The sequence below is a fragment of the Rissa tridactyla genome, chromosome 6 (genome assembly GCF_028500815.1).
Source record: "Rissa tridactyla isolate bRisTri1 chromosome 6, bRisTri1.patW.cur.20221130, whole genome shotgun sequence".
Classification (NCBI taxonomy): domain Eukaryota; kingdom Metazoa; phylum Chordata; class Aves; order Charadriiformes; family Laridae; genus Rissa; species Rissa tridactyla.
This window is the reverse complement of record NC_071471.1, coordinates 39,853,151-39,872,210: the sequence shown is the minus strand read 5'-3', so window position 1 is coordinate 39,872,210 and position 19,060 is coordinate 39,853,151. Positions and strand designations below refer to the sequence as shown.

Below are 19,060 nucleotides of genomic sequence, written 5' to 3'. Positions count from 1 at the left end.
CTTACTGGAAATACCGACTACTGAATACTTAACCCTTCCCAACTGGAATACCTGTGGGTTAAGTGTGGTTTTTGATGTACAGAAGTGCTACTTTCCTGTTGTCTCTCAAAGGACTTGCTCCCTGTTACTTCACAATTGAATTTGACCCTCAGTTTGCAAGACCCCACTCTTTTTTTCTTCTGATATGCAGTGATCTGTGACAATAGAAATAATGTTCAACCTTGTTTTGTCTTGTTAACAGCATGTGGTTAGAATATTGTGCTGCCATTTCAGTAATATTTTTTACACTTGTCCCCTACTGTCTTGGCGGGTTGCCAGCACAGTGATTTATGCTTTGTTTGCCTCCAGATGTGATTATTGCTGTTCTTTCCTGGATGGGCTGTCCGACTTCTTCGCAGATTAAAATGCTGGAGCTCTCAAATCAGGGACTTGCTTAAACTAATTTTCAGGGAAAATGAGCATAAAATTTCCTAAAGGAACAGAAAACACCTGCATAAAATTTTGATTTCAATAAAAATTTGAAACTAATTTTTCTTGGCTTTAAATGATGATGTAAGCTAGCAGAGATTCAAAATATGTAACCTCATCTTTTTAAATGCAGCCCTGGGCTGCGTTTTCTAGTCAAAGGAAACTTTTCTACAACACTTAGCATGTTTAATAAAAACCCACACCTTTATGGTGAAAAGACAGCTTAAACAGAACATTTTTATAAGCCTTTGATTTCTTTCTTCTTTCACTTTAAAAATTACTTTAATGCCCACTTTAAGATATGTCAAACTTCAAGGAAGTTAGAGTTTTAGATCCCTAACCAGTGCTGCATTCAGAGCACTTAACCTTATAAATATCTTCTGTTTCAAATAAGACTCCCTTTTCCCCCCACCTTCCCCAAGTATCTGTGGACAATAGTTGACCTAAACAACTATTGAGATCAGGCATGTTGGAAGCGAACACAGAACTAATCATGCTTTAGTGACCAAAGGAAAAGAATTTTGAATAAATAAATAAATAAAATTATTTTTAATCCTTCTAACCTTCTGTATCCTCCCTTCTATCTTTCTATCAAGCTTCTCCCAATATACATGCTCCCAAGTTTCTTGGTTTTAAATGTGTATTGCCTCTGGCTTTGCTATGAATGATACACCAGCATAGTTTTCCATAAGATGTAACAAGAAAATGCATTATTAATTTGGAAGACATATGAACGTCTTTAGAGGAAATGACTTGAATTCAGACATCTGGAAAACGAAAGCATTATGTATTGACCTAGTGTAATTTGCTATGATGCTGGTAATTTCCTATTCATTTGCCTTGGTACCGGTGAAAAGAATATTGTATTTAAAAACAGAACTGCTTGTACTGTATTATTTAGAACAGTACTCCCAATCCAGAAATGGCTATGGAGAGCCACTGCAGCTATATCTAATCAAGCAAGACACATTCCAGTTACGTTGCCTGTAAGTGTACAGGGTCAACGTGTATTCATTTGCAAAGGCATTTTCACTTCTGTAGCAACAGGAGGCAGATCACCTCGGTAAACTTATACCGGTTAGTGCAAAAATGCCCCACCAGCTACAAGAAATCGGTGCTTTTTACCAAGTCCCTGTACTGGTTAGCCCCTGGAAGTCCCTGCCCCAAGGCAAAAAGGGCTTTTTAAAATTAAATAAATAACTGAAGGAAAACATGAAATAGCAATGTGCATGTCTAGCTTGCAATTCTTTTTATTAAGAGCAGAACTGCGTCGTTTGTTCTTTAGGATCTGTTTGCGCTACCTTCAATTACTCGCTGAGAGCTGCTCGGATCCGGCCTCCGTGTCATTGTTTGTATTGCACAGAAACATGAATCAAGTCTGTCAGGCTTTTGATGTGTGCGCCAAGTCAACGGCGCAGTCATTGTAAGTACTTATCAAAAACCTCTCCCTGGTGTCTACCAATGAAGACAGAGCAATTTTTTGCCCCTTTGCTTGTTTTTAGCACTCTGTGGAAGACTCCTTTAAAAGTGACATTTATTTGTCAGCTGGAAAAAAATAATCTCGTCAGATGTTGTTCTTAATTATAGATTTTGAGATTTATGAAGTTTACATTTTTTTTTTCACTTCAGGACATAATGTCTCAAAAAGCATAAAGTAAATATTAGAGCTAGCGTTGCATTTTTATGTTTTCTTACTTTGGCAACTACCTTATAAAATTGCTCTACTTATAAGGAATCAGACCTAGCAATAGTCCTTCCAGAAAGCAGAGGTTTGGACAGGTTGGACGTTTGCTGAATCCCAAAATACAGTTAAATACAAGCTATCCTAATCTCTTTATAGAAGAATATTAAGCTGGCATTGTCAGTTTAATTTCATCAAAGGAATAAATGTCCTGGTGCCCCAGGGACTCCAGGAAAAGGTATTTTGAGTTTTGGTCATTATGCCAGGCATAATAGTCCCTTTTCTTCTGAATCAGTGTTATGGTCTTAAAATAGGAAAAGCAGCAGCATACAGAAAATAATATATCAAAACCCCATGCACTTTAATTTGGTCTCTGTAATGGAAAAAAGCTCTGAGACAAGATAAAACTACGGTAAAATTCCAGCACTGGAAGTTAGGAGGTCTTTGTTTCTGTATCTAATATTGTTAATCTGGTAGCTTTAATTAGACTCACGGGTTTAGTTCTGCCCTCCTTAAACTTCAAAGCAGTCCTAATTGCATAGTTGATGCTGGCGTCACAGTTTAAGACCAAATGACAGTGCAGGGACTAGATAGATTTGGATACCAAAACGCTTCAATCATGGATATATGCAGTTTTTTGGAATTTCACATCTTCCCTGTTCTGTGGAAGAGCTGGCACAGTCCAGTAGAGAAATCAATGGGTTAGCTTAATTGTTCCAGTCACACCACATGTCCTTCTTTAGAAATGACCATCCTTTTCCTCGCAGGCGTCCCTGGAGACTGAAAAGATGGTCCCAAGACCAGTCACAGGGCTGTGGGTCCCTGGCTTCTCTCCCCGCGGGTCTCCAGGCACTGTCAATAACAGCGTCGGGCAGAGAATACCCGGTTCTTTGCTGGCTCATTCCTGCACTCGGTGCCCGAGCACCGCCTCAGTGTTGCTGGTGCTCACAATCTGCTCCTCTCAAAGGTTCCTCACCATAAGTGACTTCTCCATCTTATTACTAAATTACTCCCTTATGCTGTAAGGTTAACCTGCTACAGCAGGTCATTCCCTTTAAAACAGGTCTGCAGTGAATTTCTCAAATATGTACTTATTCATTAGATGCTAGGTATTAACCCTGGAATTACTGTATTTAAATTCTTACCTATAGCCCTACAGTCAGTTTTTTATCCCTGTTATTGCATTTAAAACAAACAAACAAAAAACCTTCCTAACTACGTTGCTGCTAATGACATTTGCCATAAAGCTTCAGCTGTATGCTTAGTGCAACAAAATAACCGCACTAACAACCACCGCCTCATCCCTGGCCCCATTGAAACAACAACAAAAAACCCTGCGGCTTTATATAATGCAAAGATTTCTCAATTGGATTTGATCCAATTTATTTCCAGTAAGTTTCACAGTCAGGAGAAAAAAAAAAAAAAAGTTGCTCTGTGTAAAGCATAATAAAAAAATAAAGTTTAATGGATTCATTTGCATTTTTCTATCAGTTATCCATGATTCATACTTACATCTTGGAGTACAATACATAGATGAGTCATACAGAGAAACAGCCTCTGCATAGGAAATTACACTGTCATTTTAGAGTAACGTTGCTTTCCCAAACTGAAACAAAGATGGGCCACTAGTAATCACAGATAAATCTCCACAGAGTTGGAGTACTTGTTTAGAAAACCCACTCCCCTCTCTGTATGCCAAACCAGAGCCTGATCCACAGCATATGGAGTACACAGTTACTAATTCCCGTTAGCTCTGATGGTCCTGGGGACCTCTCAGACTCACCACTTCAGCTTATATTTTTTTCTAGGAACAAGATATCTTAAAGGACAGCTTGAACTTTGGTGTTCTGACTGAGCCTCCTTCCAGGGCTCTTCTCTCTTTCTTGGAGCTGTATCTACATCTGAAGTCAGGTAGGTAGGCCTCAGACTTCATGTCTGTACCTCTCTGGTACATGAAACTGTTACAGAGCACGCTCTTAGTGATCTTTAAAAGTGGCTTGCTGAGAACAGCAAAGTCAGATGTGTGTGCCAGGACAAGGTCCTTCTAAAGTGGAACTGCTGGTGTGACAGCCAGTGGCTGTTCCAAATTCGATAGGAAGCTGAGCAGTATCTGCCTGAAGAACTGCAGTTATTGAAGCACGCTGTCTAGGGAGATGGAATTACCACTTCTAATACAAGACCTTTGATGAAGCAGTGTCCTTTGTACATTAATGTGCCCTCTTAAAATTTCTGGAAGCTCAGAGAATAGCCTTGTCATCTTGTTCTCTTCTCTATGAGATCATCATTCAAGACAGAAGGAATGAAGCCCAAGAGCTTCCTAGCTTATCCAGGGTGCTCTGAGTACTCCTGAATGATGGAAATGGTAGAAAGAGAAAGAAAATATCATACCAACAGCATCTGCTGACTGCCAAATACGTTGTAATTCCCTAGCCTTTTAAATAAATGCTATTCATATGCATTGCAAAGCCTGCAGGAGGAGGAACTAAACATACCAAGGTTTGAAGCTCTGTACTCAAGAGGCTGGATATCATTCAGCCTGTGGTTTCTGAGTCCAAATATGAGTAAAACACAAATTTTCCTAAATCCTGGAAACACAAGACTGCACGCCTTTAATCACTGGTATATAGTTTACCTGATTAGTGTTTTCAGAGCATTAATAAAACTCACAGAGGGAAAACAGACATGAAAACTAGAGTATATGCATGAAATATCAGCGATTATGTTATAGATGCATCTGAGAATTGTACTTTATTCAAGTCAGGATCTAATCCAGCTTCCATTAAGTCAGTGGGAATTTTGCCAACGAAAACAATAGTAACAGGATCTGGCCAAAATAATTTAATCCACCCTCTTCAGCTGCTGTGCTCACAGCAAGAATGTTGCCATTAAGAAGTTTATATGGACATAAATATTCACTTTAATTTCCCAGAGTTTGTCTACTTGCTTAAAATTGCATTTGTGATTAAAAAAAAGAGCAACACAGTGTATTATGGCTGCATTTTAATCACTATAGGTTCAGGAATAAATAGAAAAACAGTTTAAATATTTTATACAGATTATATTGCAATCTTGAATTAACAATTCATTTTGGAGTTATTTCTCTTTCTTTCTGTGTGTGTTGTTTTTTGGGTTTGTTTTGTTTTGTTTTTTTAATTCTGTTGGTTCAGGTTTCCAAGCTACTATGTGAGGGTGACTGTGATGGGTTTGGATTTTTTTTCTCCTCTAATTGCATTCTGGAAAATTGTCACTATGTATGTTGTATCACTGAATCACATCTTGCCTCATGCTGTGATTTCATTCCAAGAGGAGGAAAGGTTTAGGGGTGTATCATAGTAAGACCATGTTTAATAGGCTGCTACAAACTGTTGAAGGATGCAAGACATTAACACTGGGAAATCTCCAATAGCTGAAGAGGTTTTGAAAACAGTATTCAAAGGTTCACAAAACCAGACCTTGCTCATCAGTGCTGCCCATGAACTTCGTTAGGAGCTGCCCAGCTTGGAAATTGCTCAGGTTTACCTCTTTGGCTTAGAACTTCCTCGGGGAGGAGAAAATGCCTTGTTTGTAGACCTGGTGGCTTGTCCCCCTGTGCCTGGCACCTGTTCTGAGCTGACTTCCAAATGGGTAGTACTTGAGTAGATCTGCAACTCTATGCCTTTCATTTTCCTCCCTTTCCAGGGTACAAGACCCAGTTGTGAGCTGTGTAAACACTGCAGCGGCAGTCAGCCCTTCACAGAGAAGGCAAGAACTGGTATGCTCCAATACAGGCTTCCAGATTCTCAGGAGTGTTGGGAAAATGTAGTTGTTCTTCTGTTTGCTGGACATGGAAGGGAACAGCTCAGGAATCTGTAGGGGACAACCCGGAGTGGTGAATTAGTGGTGAGTTAGGGGCTGTGGCAGGTGCTCCTGCTGCCTCACTTTACAACCTGCACTGTGCCCATCTACAGACACCAGTGCAGGGTATGTTACACCTCCTGAAATTGCCACTGAAAGCATTTGGGATTTGAAATAATTGTCTCTGGTTTGTTTGCATGACAGCTTGGAGTGAAAGGCAGCAGAAGCAAACCAGACAGCGTGCACAGTGGTTGCCATTTAAGAGTTACCATGTGTCTAATAGTACCTTGCACTTACAGTGTCCGTGTCCTGTTTTAGCCAACTTCAGGGACCAGAATAACCATATCTTCTGTGCCCCACCACCTCTCTTCCCTTTTTTCCTCTTGATGCCTCCACAACCTTGTAATATCATCTTGTCCTTTCTTACTGAAGTTAAAAAGTCACCGAAACTTCAACTCTTCTCCTCCTTCCTGCCTTCCCTCTCCTCTTTTTCTCCTTGGAGTCTAGCTGTACTTTCTTCTGTTTCTGAATCCTTGAGAATTTTTGGAGGCTAAACTAAGGCAAAACACCCTTTTATTGCCTCACACAATGGCTAGTGTTCTTATTAGGCAATCTGTTAATTTTCCCATCTTAGTTTTAAGTACCAAGCAAAAGAAAATCATTTTGGTGAGGCCTAGGCCAGGCGGAGGGGAATGCAGGAGGCAATAATGTGCCTGCAGTGTGTGCTGTCGTGTACACGCATTTCAGTTGCCTAATGATGCCACAGAGAAATTGTGTATCTAGACCCCACCTCCTCATAGCCAAACTTTAAATTCTGTTTTGGATTTGCTCTATGTTTCCTATTCTTGCCAGAGTCTTGGATGCAGTTTTGGTGGTGGTATCCGAACCCTTCTCTCTGCTGTTTCTGCTGGCTTTGATACTGTGGCTCACTTTGCTTTCCCCTCATTGTCTACTCTTGGTTTCTATGACTATCTCTGTATTGCAGTGTAGAGATATGTGCGTTAGCTATGTTGTTTGTTTTTTTTTTTTTAAAATGTTAATATTATAACTGTAAAGGCTGTTACCCAGGAAATATTTGGATCATTTCACAGTGGATATCTGAATCCTATTAGTGGGTAGTGAAGGTTACAAAATTTCATACTTTGTCTTAAAAATATTTGGAAGGATTTTATGTGTCTCTCTGCAAAACCGTTTAATTCTACATTCTCACTATCTGGTTATAAAGTTGATTGTATATTAGTTTTGGTTTATGAAAAAGAGACAGCAAAATTCAATGGATTGAATTAAAATCCTGAATAGGAAATGAGATACAAGAACATTCCTCCTGGATATATTGAGTTATGAGTTCTGCGACTGAACATTATTTTCTATTTATATTTAGTAAACCATTTATTCCAAACAGATTAATTACAAAGATGACTCTGAAAAGAAAACAAGATCTCTCAACATATAGCTCCTTGATTTTTGGGGGGTGGGTTGGTGGGTTTTTTGATTACCCAACCTATTGAGAGAATCCATGAATCTTTATTAAACTACTTAATGGCCTGGAAACACATTACAACAGCATAGTAGCTTATTTATAGCCATATAAAGTTGAATTGCTTTTAATGAGACATTTGCATACAATTATTGCAATCACACTGAAACGGAACAGCTACCTCAGCACATTTTTGAGACTTTGACTGAAGAACTCTGAGGATTTCCCTCTGCGGCTGTTGGAAAAACTGAAGTTCTGACCTGTCCTCCAGGATGTCGTACATGCACTACAACCCTTTCTGGAAGGAGGGAGCCCGTGTTGTTCCAAATTGAACTGTAAACACCGATTCCCCTGAGAAGTCCAATAGGCTCGGCGCAAAATATGAGTAACTAATGTTTTCATGGATGTCAGCTCTCACAGTAAGTCTGTTTTCTATTTCAATTAATATTTTGCATAAATCAGTGTCTCAGTAAAATAAGCAATACCAGACTGAAAAGAACACAAGGCAAGTGTAATTAAGCCACATGTTTAGTAATGTGCTGAACAAACAATGGAAAAAATTACTCTTTGGTTACTAAATCAATTGTAATCAACCTCATTCCGCCCACTCATCCACCTCTGTGAGGGGATAATACAGCTGTAGATATCAGGAACAAATCCAGCAACTAAATTAATAAAACAAAATTGGTGGTTCAGCTACACGTGTTGGCATGAATGTACTACTCCCTACAGCTTTATCTCTACAAACATCTTTTTGCTCCCAGAGGGCACTTTAAAATACATACTATTAAAATAAATATAAAGAAATTACTCAGCCTTATAATTATAGCATCTTTTAAGAGTTTCTCTGCCTGTTGCCCAATACTTTGAAATATGACGGATTGTTGCTAATAAACTATTTATCTCCAATAGTCAAATATGACCTATGGGCTTATATTGCTTTAATCTATAAAAAGTGAATAAGGGTATCAGAATATCAGGTGTCAGTTTGCTGTCAGGCAGCTTGTCAAGCTCAAAACGGTCACACATAAGATACGGGATTCAGTGGTGCAGTGACTACCATCAAATGGTATGGGATAACAAGTCAATATGGTTCTGCCACTTTGATGTAAATACAGGATACTACAGGGTCATCATTCATCAAACTTTCCCTAATAGATGTGGCAGAGGAAAGGTATTTCCTGCCTGCCAGAGTGAGGGGGGAGATGCAAAGGGGTGGCTTCATCATCTTCTGTAGCCTGAAGCCAAAAATTACATTCTTGTTAGCTACACGAAAGGTTTGGCAACCGGTCGTGGCTGCTGGCTGTTCTGCTGTGGTGTATCGCTTGTTCCTGCCAAAAAGGAGTGGTGCTGATAACTAGAAAAGCACAAAACAGGGCCTGCTCCATGTCCGCGTGTTTGCAAGAAGGAGCAAGGCAGCATCCTTGCTGCAGCAGAGGGAAGCCGTTGTTTAAGGCACTGATACCCCTGTACCCAGGGCAGCTCTGCTGCGCCTGTCCAGAAGCCAGAGTGAACAGAACTGGACCACAGACTAACCCTGACCTTAATCTTAAAATGTGTCATAACGCACAGGCGTTGCTGGAATTCATAAACAAACTTTTATAATCCTTGCTAACTGCAGCAAGGGAAAGTCAGCTGAGTTACCAATGACTCTACATTTGGTTATCTGGCAAATTGTAGTATTCATGTATGGTATGAAGTGTTTGGGAACTCACCTCAGACAAAAAGCATGCAGAAAATGTGCTTTATGCTTTTATCTTATTGACCTGTAATTATTAGTCAGTGAACTGTTTAAGGAGCTAAGTATGATTTAAAAATAAAGGATGTCCCCTTGCCAGCTTTTTGGTAGTCATAGAAAAGTAGAGATGGCTTATGGGAATGGAAGACAAAGAAAGAAAGAAGCAACATCTACCAAGTCCTGTGTTGAAATTCCCTGGAGGTGCTTGTCCAAAGAGGGGAAAATCCAGATCCCCAGAGCCTATTCCTAAAGAGAATACAGAACTGCGTTACTTTTATATATTTCTTATGTAAGATTCCACTAATCAGGATTTCCTGGGTAAATGAATGTCAGCTAAATCTTAATTTTTGCAGGCTTCCCACAGAGTAGGGATTATTAAATCCAATAAATACCTCCTACAAATATATATAAGCAATGCTAAAAGAGTAATTCTTACTGTAGGAAAAAAGCTTTACAGCTTTACTTGTGGTTTATAAATATGAATGAAGTAATTTTTAGTAGGTCCTTGTAAACTGAGAAGATTTCTAGAAAGTGTATGCAATTACTCCATAATGAAATCAAGAATTTGAAGGAAGCGGAGAGCAATCTTGAAAGAAAATTTAAGTTTGCGTGAAAGGTTGAGATACACCCCTTCAGTGATTTTTAGAAACGCTCTGAGGTCTAAGTTACAATAGCCTTGATGCTCTGAAAATCCTGGGTGCCTATTTTTATATCGAAATCGCTTTTTAAAACTCTGTTAGTGGCTTGACCAAAACCACAAAAATGTGCGAGAGGCAAAGTTAAGAGCTGGAAATGAAAGTCTTTATTTTCATTTTTACGATCATTCTGCCATAACCAGCCTGTTGTGTGTATTGGAGTGATTTTGTTACAGTTTTCTCGACTCCAAGGATATACAAATGTTGCCCTTCTAACTGTCTTGAGGTGCCAGTGGGTTCAGCTTTGACTATTCAGTGAAACTATGGCATGAGACCTGTGGATGATGATGAGACACCAGGCACAGACATCGTGGACCTTGTGATAACATGCAACTCGTTTAGCTGAAGTACCAACTGCGGCACTAGGCTCCTGCTCTCATCCGCCTGCTTGGAACGTTCGGTGATAGAGGCTACACTAACAGCTAAATAAAGAAAACATTAAGCTACAGATAAAGCATAATTGTGTGGAAGAGCTGGCAGTGGCTGTGTTTGTGGATCTTCAGTGGGAAGTGGAATAGGACAGGTGCCCTACAAGCCCATTTCTTTCTTTCAACGTCGTTATCCTATAAGGTAGTCAGAATAATATCCAGCTTGCAAATAATCCTGGCATTGGAATGCAAAGCTACTCCCTTGATGTAGAACTGCCCTCCTAGGGAGGGAGTTGGGTGCAACAATGTGGATGCTGCTGCAGGTTTACTGATGAGAAGCAGCTGGCCAAGGCAGGAGCCCAGATGAGTATGTCATTCTGTACTGTATGGACATTATAGACAAAGGGTTAGGAATAAGCCCAGGTATTCTCACCAAACCTGAAATCATTCCAGAGTGAATTGCAGCCTGCCGCTTCTTTCATTCCACCTTTTCTTCATTGGCAAATGGTGAGGATGTGAAATAAATATTATAGCCATATGAAATAAAATCCAGGTGAACCTGTATCTACAAACTTACCATATGGCAACTTGTTTGAGATGTCAGTTCTGTGAGTTGGTAAAAGCGGTCACATTTGGTTTGGTGTCATTGGCTGGCAAGGGGCCGAATGTACTGCTAGCAATCATTTACTGTTACATTTACAAAAGCAATGCCAAGAAGTGCTCACGCAACTGAAGGATGGGAGGCTGAACGGGATGTGAGTCAGACCCTGAGTCAGCTGCCCTCCAAACAGCCAAAAGCTGCTTTATCATGTATCTCTGCCAACGCACTTGAGTAGCGTGTGCCGCTCTAGAGGGATGCTGGTCACTGCTGGGGAGAGGGATGCTGGAGGAGCTGTTACACCTTGTTCCCTGGCACCCTGCTGGGGGGTGGCTGTAGGGCCACTGTGCCGCAGCCACAGCTCCTCTTGGCTTTCTCAAGCTGGGCTTCAACCCATTTAAAACCTTTGATTCTTACGGTGGTACAGGCACTGTGGAGTGAGGGATGCTCAGGGGAGCGTCTGACTCTCTCCCAGCTCAACTGGGCTGAGATGTGGGGTATCAGCTATTTAGAAGTGGAAACGTTGTCCAACTGAAATCACATCAAGCTCAGTGGTCTTACAGTGTGCTTATATGCATTTTAAATGGAGTGAATCAAACAGAAGCGAAGGATAAAGAGAACAAATGTTGACTTCATCAAGATTTATAACATGTCAAAACCCAGGAGAAAAATTTGCAGTAATGATCTGGCAGATGAAAATAAGTTGCTTTGCATTACTAATGGACAGTTTACATTGCAAAGCCGCTATCCCGTATTACACAATATACATACATTATATAATGTCCTCCCTATCTCCAGTGGATAAATAACATTAGCACAAAGCCGAGAAGATTTATGGCAAGAATGAATCTCTCTCTATTACTCTTTTCCGACTAAGTTTCTGTGAGTATTTCTATCGCGTATGAACTACTTCACTGGCCAAGCTAATTCCTGGAGTAACTCCCTTGGCTCCGGTGGAAGCACTCCAAAGATGATTTTGTAGCTGTACACTAAAACAGGTCATACATCGAATAGATGGATGTTATAAAACAAAGTACTCGTGCTAATTGGCAATGACATCATCGCATCACCCCAGAGCAAGTGGATTGCTTCTAGCCTCCATTACAGCTATTTCTATTAAAAGCCAGTCATGTCTGTCTTTTCTTTTTCTATTGTTTGTATTCTACAGCAATTAGCTCCTTGAAAACTATTTTTCCTTTCATCTGGAGACAGATTCTACTTCTGCTTATGTTTTTAGCGTTACTAGAAGCTAAGATGATTTTGCTTGTTCTGATAGAAGTGCACCATTGTACTTACACTGCCTGTCACCTTGCCCCTGAAGATCTCAAAGCACATTACCAATCTTATGCCTCATAACGTTCAGAAGGTAAATAGGTACTTTTATAGATATTTAACAGACAAAAGAAGTTAAAACTCTGTCTTGCCTAGAAAATTCTAATGGGTTTAGAGTGCTTGCATGTTGGGAATGGTCCTTGTACGTTCACCTACCAGTTGTTCTTCTGGTGGAAATCTGAACGTTGCTCGGTGGACTGTGCATCTAAACGGACTTCATGTTGTGGGTGGAGGTTACATCAGCACGCTGACAGTTTGCCTATGGTCCTGGAGCTGCTGCAACAAGCTGTTACATTTCTTCCTAACATGTGTTTCAGATCACTGCAGAGTTATCACATCATCATACAAATGATCCAATGCCCTTTTGAATCCAGGAGGGAACCAAATATAAAAGGAAACTGCATATGCACAATTTCAGAATTTTAAACGTGAGCCGCTGCTAAAAGGCTCATAGGAAAATCCTGCTACATTCTGAGGTGAGAAAAATGTCTTTATAGTTTTAAAATTTCAGATCTGTTTTTTCCAGAGAGCTCAGCAACATTAATCAAGATGAAAAAAACCTCACCCCAAAGTTGTGTTAATTATGCATGTACGAAAGTCTGGGAAATCTTGAAATTGTGAGAAAAGAGTTTTATATTCTATTTAATATTTAATTTTATTCACACACACCCATAATTAACAAAAAGCTAAATTGTGCCTGAACTTTTTAAAATGCATATGGACTGACACTAAGTATGAACATTTTCAGTCTTAAAGGAATAAAATTGAGAAAATGGCATGCAATCAGAAACAAAAGTTAGATTACGTGCCTAACTATTGTATCTATAGTGGCCACTACTACTCCTATTATAATACACAAGAGAATTTGAAAGCATTTAGATTTGCTTTTTCAGCTGACAATCTGCCGCAGGTGCTGTGCTATTATAAATAACTATTCAGCTGTTATGCATTATTGTCTAAATCACCATTTTGAACCTGAAGTATAAGCTGTACAACCCATAGATCAAATCTAAGAAATGGGCTCTTGTTTACAATGTAGTTATTTTAAAGGAAGAAAATACCCAGGAAATCAAACTCGCAAAGAATTTTAATTATGCTACTTGTTCCTAGGAGCAGTATTACAGTTTTCCCATGCACACAGTGTTGGAATGTAAATGAAATACACAACACCTGTTAACAATACGTACTCTGATGAATGCTTGGCTAAAAATTGGTTTCTGATTATTTTTTTTCTATAAATTATATAGGATGGGGAGAAAGAAGATTGAGTCCGTTTTTTCCATAAGCAGATAAATATTATCAACTTAGTGTAATGATTTACATTTTATTAACATCAGATGAAATCATACAGAGAATTTTTTCCCTGATACAGAAATAAATATGATTACCATTATTATACGAACAATAATGGGATTCATGAATAGCAGCAAAAGGTGTAGGTAAGACTGGAAAAATGGTTTCCATTATAATTCTCTACTTGCAGCCTCTAATTTTTAGTTCTTTTTTGGCATCAAAAATTTACATGGCTGAGTTCAACTTAAAAAATGCTTTATTTGGATTGCATTCAATTTCTCTGTATTTTCAACAAAACAACTTTTCACTGTGGCTATGAGAAAAAATATTTTGCTCATATGTATATAAAACATCCAGTTACAGTTTATACTTTAAAACGTGGCAGAGGCAGTTAAAATTTAAATAGTCATTTATCAAGAGTAATGTCTTCATTGGCTTGGGTAACATGGAAAAGGTAGTTACCAAAAAGTAACGCGTAGTCTGTGTGCTAGTGTAAAAGCAAAAGGTAGGAGAAAAATTAGATTGTGCTTGATAGACCCAGGAGATAAAACTTTAAGGTCAGTTTTATGTAGGAAAGCCTATAATCATCTTTTGAAGATAAATCTGGTTTTGGAGCTTGATCTTTTCATCAAAGGGAGTTTCAAAATTTACATAAGAGGAAGGAATCACAGTTGAAAGAGCATCCACGATCCTCCGTTTTTTGGGACTGAACGTTTTCCCTGCATTCAAGTTCTCATTGCTAATTTAATGAATAAGTAATGGCTCGGTCCTACCATCCTTGTGTGGGCTGGACCCCTACTGGATTTTGCTGTGAATTGGGGAGCTGCCGTCCTGCTCAGGTGGCTGCCAGGCTGAGTGAGGGGAGCCCTGCCCAGGGATGACAACGGGCGGGTGCACGGCTGCTCCTGAGCAAACCCAAAGGTTGAGGACAGCAACTAGAAATATTACTCGTGCAGCCCAACAAAGCCGTGTACTTCTGAAGACAAATGCTTTCACTGCGGGGTTCCCAGGGAACAAAGGAAGTCGTGGCCTTTACAAAGTACACAAATGGAAGAAATACTTGTATACAAAAGTCTGACTCACAGCTCATGTAAAGAATATGACAAACTTCTCAGTCTAATTCATTAACTCTAAATAACGTCCTTTCAAATGCCATCCCCAGAAGCAGTTTCTATTGGAGCTATTTTTTCTCCTTTTGCCACAGATTGTTTTTAAAGAATTATGGGAAATGACAACAGTAGAACCAAAGTTCAATTTTTCACAGATGAAACCACAAAATGCACGGAGTAATGTAATCCAGTCAGACAAGTGAGTAAATTATAGCTTGGTTGCAACAACGCACCACTTGCTGAATATCAATAAGGATATGTTCCCTTCTTTAGAGTAAAAATAATATCTGCTCTTAATGTAAGTGGTTCTGAACATCCCTGGCAGTATACGCACGGATGCCAAACAGCATTAAAACTTGAGCAGAATCTCGTATGTTTCGTTTGCGAGGAAGAGGAAGACTGTTCACAGATATTAAAACAAGGAGGATGATTCATTTACATTGCTTTATAATAATGAAACTCCATTAACTTCTGTCATCTTCCTTCAAATTTCTCTTCAAGTAAATGAGAAAAGCATAAGCTCATGCTCGAGGAACATTGTCAAACGTTGCACCGAGGCTTTCATTCTGCTTCTAAATTTCCTAGGGTCAGCATGTGGGTAACTCTGCTCCCTGTGGACCAAAATATGCCATTGCTCTTCATAACTCAACAGTCACAAGTATCAACAGAGTATGTCTGGGAGCTGTGCCCCATCTTTGTCTTCCTTTGAATTTGGAGTTCCAAGAATGGATTAGACTGGGTTAGACTAATTAGACTTTCACTCCCCAAGAGGCTAATTTTAGATTCTGCCTCAACTAAGTCAATAATGTATTTTAATAAAGACCTTATGGAAGCATTTGACCCCAGTTCTAGAACGAATCCACAAATGTTCCTTATGACATCACAGGCAGAGCTGGTGTGCAGTTAGTGATATTCTTAGCACAAATATATGTGCTGGCCTCAGGTCCTCTCCTCAATGATTTTTATTTTTACTAGAAGTAATATACTTAAGCTCTCTAGAGCTCTGCAAATTCATTTTTTACATGCAACTACATAATCTTTTTGGAGTGAATATGGACATTAACTCCTCCTTGCAGTTCTCTATAAACATCTGCTTGCACAGCAGATATTTCAAATTCAGAATCCAGGAAGGAAAGTGCTCCCAGGACTGATTACTGAGTTATATACCCTTTTATTTTAATGTACTCTGCCAAGATGAGTCCATAACCTCAAATAAGTCAGGGAAGAAAAGAGGAAGGGCAATAGCAAACAGCTTCATCGTAATTTTAACCATATTGCCTAGTGATCACAGAATAACCTTTACGCTTAGATATTTAAAGAGACTATATGGACACATTCTTCCTGAGTGTGCACATCCACTCAGTGGGATTTGTACTCTGGGATGCCAAGTACACGAGGAGAAGACACGTGTGCCATCTACCCCAATTTTATTACCTGGTTCTCATGGCAGGGGTACTTTAGCATTTTTTTTGCCAGGCTGCACAGTGACAAATTTCACTCTCTTGAATAGACCCTGCTCTGTAGAGTGGGGATACGCTTGCCATACAGACTCTCCAGGTATTGTTGCTATAGTTGTGATCCTGCTCTAAGACATCACTTAAACATTATGTTATGTCCCTTTAATTCAGGCTTGCCAGTTGATATTAAATAAGTAAAGAAATATCGAGAAACCTTGGAAGCTGTTTGTGTAGTCCAACACATGTACAAAGAAAAAAATACAGTCAATTTAAGCTGGAAATAATGACAAGCTTAAAGTTGCACTCAGATCTAGGCTGGCATGAAAGTCACAGGGCATTTTTTTTTTTTTTTTTTTTTTTTTTTTTCAAAAGATGGTTTCGTAAGCTCTGATACACAAGCCAACTTGTGTCTTGGGTAATTATAGTCTCTCTATTGAAAATCCCCTTGTAATTTCAGCTGGATGTATTTTTTCACTTACTGCCCTAAATTGTTATCTATTATTCTAAAAGCTGGTTAACATCATATGGAGAAGGTGGCAAAAAATAATCAATAGAGCTTCACAACGAAGACATGAAAGAAGTAAAATATGAAATCTCTGAAAGAAATGATGTTCCCATTTGGGGGCAAAAGGGCAAGGACAATGGAATCAGTGAATTATTTTTTTTCACAGGCTTTGCTGTGTTATTAAGATGTAATACTAGTTTCAGGCTTTTACTTTACACAGTTGGGCCTTTCTACATTCTTTGGTCTGCCAACAGAATGAACAATAGTTCAAACTAAAAAGTTAAGTTTTGACTATCAAAATGAAATTTGGAGACAGTTTGCCCAAAAGACAAATATCTTGTCTTTTGCATGGAGTTTAATATTCCAGTTCATGCACGTATTAATGTCACGGTTCCAGTTCATGTCAAGATTAATGGTAGTTTATATCTTTAGGAAAGACATAGAGGAGATGGGAATCTGAGCTCCAAAGGCAGTCTGAAGAAAGAACATATATATATACGTATTGCATAAAAACAATACTCACGTATATAAGTTTAATATATATTTTATAATAATATAAACATATGTAAAGTTGTATTTAACAACTTTTATCTTTGTTTGCCATTACAATATATTTTGTTGTTTAATTTGGGTTATTCCGTCTGGTAATTTTCCTTACTACATTAATTGGCGTGCTCTGGACTTGTCCCCTGAAGAATGTAGTTCTCAGTCAGTGAAATGCCGCTTTCCTATGTGCTCTCAATGAACCCAAAGACCTGCATTAAGCTTATGCTAAATTATTTGTTTGCTCATTGTCACCATTGTACTCATGGCTGTGTAAGACTTAGAAAGTCAATTCCTGTCCCGAGGGGTTCAGAGTCACTCAGTGGTCAGCACTGTTCTTTTTCTCTCTTGTCTTGAATTTGGGAATTCGTAGTGGATTGTTCTGGTCTGAATGCTGACTGTGAGGAATCCTTTAGATCTAGAGAGATTTGGAGTTTGTTTTAGCTGCCTTCTAAATTATCCACATTGCTTTATCTTAGGCATCAGGTATGCATAGTTTAGATTCTTGAACTAAAAAGTACTTAGAGGGGAGAAAATCCTAAGCTTTCTTACTTTATACTGATGGCATACTGCAATGTTACATCTATGTTTACATTACTTGTACAATGTAATACACAGGTAAGGGACTGTCTTGAACTACTGGGTTAAATAAATTCATATCTCTTCTTGAAGTTCTTGTTGGCAGGAAAAAGTACGGGTCCCCTGGAGATGGACTACATGTCCTTTTAAGTCTTTTGTATCTAATTTCCAGGATTTCTATGAACCTCAATTCAATTTCTTGGCACTAGATATAGCAGTCTTTTGGCTAAGATCAAGAATAGAACCAATTTAATATTTGCTTTTATTCTCCATTGAGCCACTTCTCTTTACAGGGACAGGATAATGGAATCATTGATAGAGTACATGTTTTACTTCTTTCATTCCTCTGTATGCGTATTGTTTTGAATAACTGAAAATTTACGATTTGCTAACTTTAACTTCTACTTTCTTATTGCTGGGCCAAGTACTAGCAGTACGAGTCTCTCAAAGTCGCTATCAAATCACATGGAAATTTTGCCTACCTATTAATTAAGTAGACTGGGGGAGATTCTGAGCTAGATTTTATAGGAGAATGGTGAGCTCAAAGAAGCAGCATCTCTCCCTAAATAAATCGTGACTCTGTCCATCCTGCTGCTGATACACTGAAGTAATTATCCTCCTGTACTCATATCTTACTTTAATTGGATATTGCCTGAGAAATGGCAGAATTAACTTTTTGTTTTAAAAACAAGTTTCTCTGACAACCTGGGATTTATGTATTTCTTTTTCTAGTACATAATCATGCCCTGAATTTTTCTCTGAAGATATATGATATGTAAAACAGAAGAACATTACCTAGAGGGAATACTGTTCCCTGGATAGAGTATCTGTGATGAATGTTATAAAGGAGCCAGGAGAGGATGATTAATTACTATGTTAATGCACCTACGTACAATAATGCATGACTCCTTGGTAAGAGCCATGTAGCACTAATGTAGTCTTGCTTTCACAAATTACCCATTTGTTACCAAGAGGGTCAAACCCAAATACCGTGTGCAAGATCTCCATACGTGCCTGTGTTTTCTTGATCCTTGTCCCACAGGGCAAGAATATAAGCAATTTGTTGTCATGAGGGCTGGCAGCCAGGGGAGCTGTATGTCCATCTGATGTTTTTGTAACAAGCAAGGCTCCGCTAGGAATTTCCATCTGCTTTTCCTCCTGAATTTGCCTACGTGCAATTACTGTGCTTAGTGATGCTTAACTAAAGGTGAATGGAAACATGTTTGCAATTGAACGTTTTCGTAGGATCTCTTTCAATAGGAGGATGTGTGAATAGGCTTGGAGTTTACAAAAACTTTGCATTTTAAAAGAAGGCTTCTTGAAAAATCATTTGTTTTCCTGAATTCATAAAATTCACCTACTGCTGAAATGCATAGACCTCTG

At 38.9% G+C, this 19,060-nt stretch overlaps 1 protein-coding gene across 4 annotated transcripts in view; it reads left to right on the top strand.

The window, feature by feature from the left end:
* The window catches only part of CABCOCO1 (ciliary associated calcium binding coiled-coil 1), a 133,407-nt gene that overhangs the window by 59,320 nt on the left and 55,027 nt on the right, over positions 1-19,060 (top strand). For 2 of the 4 annotated variants that reach the window (XM_054207041.1, XM_054207042.1), the window contains exon 2: positions 7,732-7,879. The exons of the other annotated variants lie outside the window; for them this stretch is intronic. In XM_054207041.1, the coding sequence (XP_054063016.1) occupies positions 7,861-7,879 (19 nt within the window). In that variant the 5' untranslated portion in view covers positions 7,732-7,860. The remainder of the gene's footprint in view (positions 1-7,731; positions 7,880-19,060) is intronic. 4 annotated transcript variants of the gene reach the window in all.